At 45.5% G+C, this 8,428-nt stretch overlaps 1 protein-coding gene across 1 annotated transcript; it reads right to left on the minus strand.

Moving 5' to 3' along the window:
• Window positions 1–1,479: 1,479 nt before the first annotated feature.
• LOC104547007 lies at window positions 1,480–8,191 on the minus strand (the record flags this gene model as incomplete). The annotated part of the gene is made up of 4 exons (XM_010192546.1): window positions 6,984–8,191; window positions 4,751–4,874; window positions 2,789–2,857; window positions 1,480–1,596 (listed from the first exon to the last, which is right to left on the minus strand). Coding segments are annotated over exons 1-4 (1,518 nt in total), but the record flags the coding sequence as incomplete, so codon positions are not given.
• Window positions 8,192–8,428: the final 237 nt, after the last annotated feature.

The following is an 8,428-nucleotide window of genomic DNA, read 5'->3' on the forward strand; positions in this document are numbered from 1 at the left end:
GCAAACAAATGTTTCCAGCATCGGAGCTTTGTATCCTCCTTTGGGAGGTGGAAACCACCTCGACCATGCCACCACCCAGCTAAAGCAGATTTTGGCTGAATTTCACAGCAAAATAAAGGCCTTAATCTTTCATTTTCCCGTTTTATAAGAGCCAACGCTTCACTTGCTGCCTCTTTAGACTCCTGACAATAAAACTCTGTATGTTAAGGTGGAAGGAAAGACCAAACCCTGCCTATAAAACCACGTTTCGCTATTGTTCTGTGGATCAGACGGCACAAATTTGGCTTTCTGAGACATAAAACCAAAGATGAAGCACGTTCTAAAGTCAAACCTGCTTTAAGCCACGGCTGTCCGAGATTAATGACGACCCTGCAGAAATGCAAGCTACAAAAGCTGAGATTTCCAGCTTTTTTCTCAACAGCTCAGTCTTTCAAACTCCCACATGAACACAAAATACCTGGCTGGGATTTACTGCTTCAGGTTTCGGGACAGAGACGTGGCAACATGTGGAAGAAATTAAAAGAAGAGCTCATATAAAGCACAATCAGTTACACAGGATTATAAAACAGAAAGGAGGAGGAGGTCACTGTTGCCACGTGCTCTGCTTACCCAAGCAACTGTGTATTTTGGGAGCAGTTTCTAATTTAAATTACACAGTGCCCCTGACAGCAATGCAGATTAAGGTGTGCAATGCTTTCCCTAACACAGCTGTGCAGCACATCACATTTTTCCTTCAAGCCTACACTGGAGAGTCCCAAATCTACCTCTTGCAACACCCCAGATTCTGGTTTTAAAGCCCTAAGGCTCAGATCTGACCTCAAATCCTCAAACCTGACCTCAAACCCAACCCCAAACCCAACCCCAAACCCTCAAACCCAACCCAACCCCAAACCCTCAAACCCTCAAGCCCAACCTCAAATCCTCAAGCCCAACCTCAAACCCTCAAGCCCAACCTCAAACCCAACCCCAAACCCTCAAACCCTCAAGCCCAACCTCAAACCCTCAAGCCCAACCTCAAACCCTCAAGCCCAACCTCAAACCCTCAAGCCCAACCCCAAACCCTCAAGCCCAACCCCAAACCCTCAAGCCCAACCCCAAACCCTCAAGCCTGAAGCTTTCTTCACTGGAAGAACAAAAATAATCCAGATTTTCATTGCTTTTTTTACATTCAGCCCTAACCCAAACAAATGCCACAGGGGTGCAAAGGACCTGATATTCTCACATTTCTGTTCTGGTGCTTTGCCAGTTCTCTCAGTCTTCCCCATTACAGGATTTGGATGATCCGAATTTACACAATTCTCACCAAAAAAGCAGCTTTTCTGACAGGAAACTCCTCATCTTTGGCAAACCACATGAGAAAATCCCTTCAGGGTTGACCTGCAGCACCGTCCAGTGACTTGTATTTTGGTTTTCCTGTCCCTACTCACCACATCCAGGATCTCTGTTTAGGATGGGGGGCTCATTTCCCCACAGTTTTACCTTATGAAAGTCCAAACTAAAAAAGTCTTCAATGGGCAAGTCCAAATATGTTATTTTAGATCTGAAGTGAGCCAATTCAGGAAAATCTTCCCTAAGCTGCTGGCTGAAATACTGATGCTGAAGTAAAAGAGCAGCATTAGAAAAACTTCCAAATATTGCCATATTTGGGTTTGGGTTCAATATTACTAAAATATCCCAACTTCCCATTGGTTCCCATGCTGTATTCAGGGCCACTGAATTGAACCAAAGCAAATTTAACCCTTTCCCCACCATCCTTTCTATCAAATTTGCCCTGCTCTTCCATCACTCCCATCCAAATTTCCAGTGTGGTCCTGAGTATCTTGGATCGCTCACAGAAGTTGCTTTTTGTAGTCTCAAATGAGACCATCACGGGTAAAGAGATCAGCCTAACTCTTCACATCCACCCCCAATTTATGGCTCCTTTCTTGTGCTAAAGACAAATACGAAATATTCCCCTTCTAAAAGCCTCAATACCCTATTTTTGTACTGATCTAAATGGAAACTGAGGGGGTTTAATACCCCAAGAGGGAGTTATCAATAGAGATTAAGGGTGGATACCCCCAAAATGTTGCATGTATGTAGTAGTCCCACTGCAGAGATAAATACAGACACATGATCTATGTTTTTTGAGTATTTTTCCACTCACAAAACCAGTCCACTTCTTAGCTTTAAGCTCTCGGCTTCCTCTTGAAAAATTAAAGACTTTTAACGGCGCTGCCTGCGCAAAAAAACACCTCCAGAAAGGCTGCGGCTGAACATGGGATGGTCCAGATTTAAGAGCTAATAAAGAAGCTGAATTCCCCAAAATGCAGCGGATGGAAAACACCATTTTTTTGCACATACCCTAAACTGAAAAGCAAACCGGGAAAGAGAAGGTGGCAGCTCAGCGTACCCCAAAAAGAGACACACACACAAACGTAACCCTGCTGGCAGCTTCAGTGCTTCGCTACCCAGCGAGGTTATTTTAGCAGTGACTGGGAATTTGTTAAAGAAGTCTCATGGGAATATCCCACCAGGAGAAAAAGAAACATTTGAGGAGTTTTAACCCAAATCCAGTTAGTTTTGTTTTTTAAAAAAAAAAGCATTGCAGGCTAGCAAGCAGCGTGCACTTCAGTCACAAGGATGCTCTCGATGGGATGGCGGTACACAGCGCTGCACACCTTAATCTTCTCCTCCTAACTGAAAAATTCAGAAGCCACAGGAGTCTATGAAGTGGTCACAGCGGGGTTTTGGGAGATGCTAAAAATGGTTGCGGGCAGCCAGCTGGTGAGAGAGCTCGGGTACTCACTCCGGCCAGCGATTTCTGGATATTCTCCCTGGCTCTGGCAATGTCGCGGAGGATCGTGCTGGCTCCGTTCTCCTGCAAACAGCGCAGAAAGAACCAAGATTTTTTTCTTTTTTTTTTTAATTTTTTTTTTCTTTACAAAAAATTAGGAAACATGGGAAAAATTGCTCAGGGAAATTAAAAAAAAATATATATATATAAAATATAGGGGGTAAGAATAGAGGGAGGGGGGTTCCTTCCAATGATTCAGCAAGGATTGCAAAATTAGCTGATAGGTTTGGATCTAAATCAAGCGGCACCGACTGCAGTCCCTGGGCACATCAGGCCACGTGTCCTAAAGGATCATGCAGTCAAAACCTCTCCAAATTCTCTGTTATTACCCCAAAATGGTTTGAACGGCCGCAAACCCAGCAGAGGGTTGGAGTCACTTCCCTACTCCTTATAGATTTATCCTTCAGCAGCTCTTTTACATAATATTATCTGTCAATATATGCAGGCAGTGACAGGCCTGACTGAAATCTTTTATTCAGAGAGGTACAACCCAGGGTACGTAAGTTGTTTTATCGCCCCTCGTCTTCCTGCCTTAGCCTGAATTTGGAAGATTCCCTTCCTAGGGCCCAAATTCCCTTTTCCATGATCCATTCACTCCTTGCCTGTCCCAGACTGCAACCCCACAAGCAAGATTTGAGACTTGAAACCCCCAAGCCCAAAACCCTGTGGCAAATGGACCACAAAAGAGCACCAGCCTGGACACCGTTCAGGTGGAAATCACTTCCAGGCTGCAGGAAAAGTTTTAAGGAGAATGGATTTTTTCTCCTTAGCAGCCACGTGGCTCATGAATCGCTACAAAAACTTCCCCAAAGCCTTCACACCACCACTCACGGGTAGAATTTCTTCACTGAAAGCTCTTTACATGGCATAAAACAGCCTCTAAATGTTCTTCTAAGACCACTGCGCAGCTTTGCTCTTTATCATCTACTTCAAGCCCTTATCTATAGTTTCTAATGTTTATGCAGGTGTGTTTTATGCCACCACCACACTAGCACGGGCAAGCAGGAACGGACAAACTGTGCCTAAAAAGCTATTATTTAAGCAAAAAGCTTCCCCTTAAACACTTGCAAGACAGCCATTTAAAACACTAAGCAGCTTTCTCCATAACCAACCAAATGCATAAGCAGTTAACAGCTCTTTACACAGCAGGAAGAGGTTACAGACCTTTAAAAAGTAATAATTTGGGGCTAATGTTTAAATTACTTCAGCTCCAGTGTGCTGCAACAGCACCATGCTTTCCCCTCCAACTCACCAGTACCGTGATGCAGTCTTCTGCAGGAGCACACTGAATATTTCGTAATAAATAAAGAGAGGAACGTAATTCCTGGTCTCTTTGGAGCCATGGTGCAGTTCTTATATATAATGTATATATATATATACACATTATATATATACACACACAGTATATCCCTTGCCAAGGGAAGCTTAGTGGCTCCAAAACCACACCAAACCAGCATCTTCCCTGCCTGAACTGGGAAAGGTCAATTTTTGGCTCAGCCCAGTAAAAACTGCAGGTTTCAGGGCTTGCAGCTCAAACTGGGCCTCTCATTCTATCAAGAGCGCATTTGTGCCCTGCCAGAGCAGCTCAAAAAAGATTAAAAAGTGACTGCTGCAACCCATAACTGGTTCACCCTGTTGGTACAAGGGTGTCCTGTCTCCCAGTATACTGGTTATACTGGAGAAATCCTTCATAGGCCATAGAAGATGGTCCTTTAAAAGATAAAAAGGTTCCTAACTGGGGCTGTAGGCTTGGAAAGCTCCAGAGAAAACTCTCAACACTTGGAAAAAGCAGCACCCAGAGTGGAAATACTACAAAAGCACATGTCCAGGTGGATCGTGTCCTTTCTCCTGCTCTGTATAAGCTCTTAAAACTCCAAAACTCTGCTAAAAATCCCATCCGAGAACAAGCGTTACCTGCTGGTGCGAAGAGCTGCTCACCGGCCCGTTCATCTGCTCGTAGTATTTCCTCTCGGCCTCATCGTACTTGAATTTGTCAAACCAGATCTTCTCGTGCATGAAGTAGTCGACTGCCATTTTTCTGCAGAAAGGGAAGGAAGAAAACAAAACAACACAAGAAAAAAAATCCAAAGTGAGTCCCTAAAATTATTTCAGGTGAGCAGCTTGCAATGAGCTTGTCGGAAAAGTGTTTTATACCCCTACAGAACTGCGTCTGCTCACTGGTTTTCCCCTCCAGTGGAAAGCTTTAAGTAAACAGGATCCTATTAAGAAAGCAGGGCAGCCTAATCACCCACCCATCTGCTTGGCCTGACCCAAATTTTGTGACCGGACACTGCGGTGGGGACAAGAAATCACCTGATTTGTACCTTCTTCCATTAAAAAAAACCACTTTCAGAGCAGGGTTTTCAAAAGACATGGGAAGCTGCTGCTAAAATATTGTGCATGAGGATCAAAAAGGGAAAAATAAGCTTCATTTTTAAGATGCCCAGCCTCACAGGGAAGGATACACAACTCCTGACAGCACAGCTCACAAATTTAAATGCATTTCAGTCTTCCCTGAACACGCTGGTTGGACTTGATGATCTCAAAGGACTTTTCCAACCAAAACCATTTTATGATTCTACGATTCAACTGCATCGACAGCAACTCTTGGCTGTCTTAGGTCAATACACATCTCTACCTGCTCGTGCCATGCTTCACCACCAAATCCTCCTGTAAGGAACAGCCCCAAAGTGACCAAAAGCCAGGTACACACACAATTTACAATGGTAAATGCTTCTGGAAGCTGCTGCAGCTGTTTAAAAATTAAAATCGCTGGCAATGCAACACGGGTTGGACTTGATCTTGGAGCTTTCCTCCAACCTTAATGATTCTGTGACTTGCAAGGGACAGACACCTGGAAAACCAGCAGAAAACACTGCAATACTGCTGTGAAATGGTTTAATTTCTTTTTCTTGAATGCAACAGCTTCCAAAAGCTCAGTTCTTAACTTGAAGACAAATGATGGAGCCTTTGCAACAGGAAAAGATGAAGATGAGTCCTTATTTCAAGCCAAGGGGCAGCCACCAGAGCCAGCATCAGGTTGAGGAGGTGGTGAGAGCAGGGCTAGATGAAAATGAAGCCACACCATGACCAGGTTCTACCACACAACACAGAGCAAACTCTTTGCAAACCTTTTCCTCATTGGCTCAAAACCTCACAAGCTCCCCAGTAAAACATTCCCAGAAGATAAATCTTTTGGAAATCAAGCTTGCTTATCTACCCATTCAGAAGAGACCCGAGGTCACCACACCATACAGGTCCTCTACACTGAAGCCATTCCCACCACTCAACCCTCCAAGGCCCTGCCCAACAAGGATCATTAACAGGGAACCCCAGTCACCAACTTCTGCAATGTATTTTGCAATGACACAAATGACCAAATACTCTGGTTCTGTCCAGCTAAAGGGAAAATGATCCCAAATAGGACAGGGAAAATGATCCCAAATAGGACAGGATGCTCTAGCTCTTGTCTGTAACCCCCTGTATTATTCAACAGAAAGATCTTAAAGCTTTCCAACAAATCCTAAGAAACTTGAGGATCAAAAGCATCAGAAATAAAGATTGATGCTCCAAGAGCCCTTTTTACCCCTAGGAAAATTTCACTGCAAAATAATATCTAAGCACTGGCCCTGGGACAGGCTCCCTGGGCGTTAAAATCCTCCATGCAACGGACTTCAGGGTTCAGAAAGTCACAGAGAAAACCACATTTTAAACACAGAAAGCACGGTACTGTACTGCACCTCATCCAGAACTTTAAAAAACAACTAAATGTTTGTCTGTAAACAGATTTATAATTACTTTTACAGCTAATAGGAATATGGGAAGAGGCATGGCCCTGTGTAAAGAGGAGGTCAAACCTTAGCTCACCCCCCAGCCCTGATTTAACGCATTTAACCTCCAGCACCACACAAATACCACCTTTAACCACCAGCATCCATCAGGAGAAGGGGGTTCCTTGAAGGAGTTTCACCCCCTAAGCCCAAAACCAGGCTCCCCAGCTCAGGAGCGCCACTTCCCGACACCCCACGCACACTCAGGTCCTGCAGACGCAGAGGACGCCCCATCTTCTACACATCCAAATTGTCTCAAACTCAATCCTGACCCAGCAGTTTTGGGTGAGTTTAACCCCAGAATAAACTTCTCCTACTTCATTTCTGGTGCAGGTACTGCTTGGGATGGTTTTACTACAGCAGATTCCTGCGTCCTCACGCTCTCTTCCGCTCCCGGCATCTTCAGAGCCTGGGCTGCGTAGTATCGTGACTCGGCGCTGTCGTACGTCGGCTTTTGAAGCCACACGGTTTCGCTGTCCTCATGCAGGAAAAAGAAGGTAGGTGGAGGTTGCTCGGCATCGCCGGGAAGCGGAGAGTTGGTGGCCACCTCTGCGTGTTTGCTGCCCGTCTGCTTCCCAACATCGGGGTTCTTCTCGTTTTCAGGATGGTTCTTCAGTGCTTCGGGGACTTTGCCCGACGGGTGCCCATCAAACATGTTCTCGTAGAAGCTCTTCTCGGCATCGTCGTAGAGAGGTTTCTCTAACCACACCTCGGACATGAGGTCCCGAACGCTGGAAATTTGCGGCTTCCCATTTACCGTCTGCTGTATGGAGCCGGGCAAAGGGGTTACCAAGGATGAAGCGGAATCAGCAACGGCGCCTGGAGCCAAGTTTGGCGTAGCTGGAGTAGGCAGGGCTGTAACGTAGCCCTCGTCTGGCGTCCTCAGCCCAACGTTGCCGGCGTTTGACCGCTCAGACGGGATGGTTAGGACATTTGGAGGAATAAAAGACTGAGATTTTTCAATAAACGCCTCCTCGGCCTTATCAAAGTCAAGCTTGTTGAGCCAGACACCCTCAACAACGTGGTGACACGCAGAGAGATGACCGTGGGAGCAGGACAGCGGCGAAAGCATCCTTGGTTTAGGAGCATCTTGGGCAGCTTTTGACCTGGCTGCTACAGGAGACTGCTCAGCACTTGGGGCAGCCTCAGGTGCCTCCTGGTACTGAAAATCCATCATTTTGGTCCTGTACGCCTCCTCAGCGCGGTCGTAGAGCGGTTTGTCAAACCACACATGGTCAGCTAACAAACCAGCCAGAACAGAGTCTAACTTGGAGGCCGCGTTTTTGGGTTTCGGCGAACGCTTCCGTTTCCTTTGCTTCTTCCCATTCCTCGCTTTCTTCAAATCTCCCTTAAATTCGCTTTCAGCGGAGTCGTCGTTGCAGACCCCGTTGACAGCCTCTACCTCCTGGCGTTCCTCCGGGGTCGCAGCAGCTTCTTTTTCGTGATGCATCTTCTCTCCTTCATCGTATTTGTGCTTTTCTACCCAAACTTTTTCTACCGGGCACGAAGACTTCCTTGTCCTCATCTTCCAAAAAGCGGCAGCGTTAAAAGACAAGCACAGTAATGTAGTTGCAGCAAAAACTAAAGCAAGCAGGGGCATGCATCAGACTCGAGTAGTTTTTTTAGGGAATGCAAGAGTGACAAAAGCTACCGTGCCATTATAATTCGTTTAGTTTGATTTCCCCCCCCCCTTTATTATAAATTTTAATTCAAAGAAATTTCACTTTTGAAGAGAACTGGCAGGATTTAAAAAAAAAAAAAG

Source organism: Mesitornis unicolor, unplaced genomic scaffold, assembly GCF_000695765.1.
Source record: "Mesitornis unicolor isolate BGI_N332 unplaced genomic scaffold, ASM69576v1 scaffold29969, whole genome shotgun sequence".
NCBI classification, from domain to species: Eukaryota; Metazoa; Chordata; class Aves; order Mesitornithiformes; family Mesitornithidae; genus Mesitornis; species Mesitornis unicolor.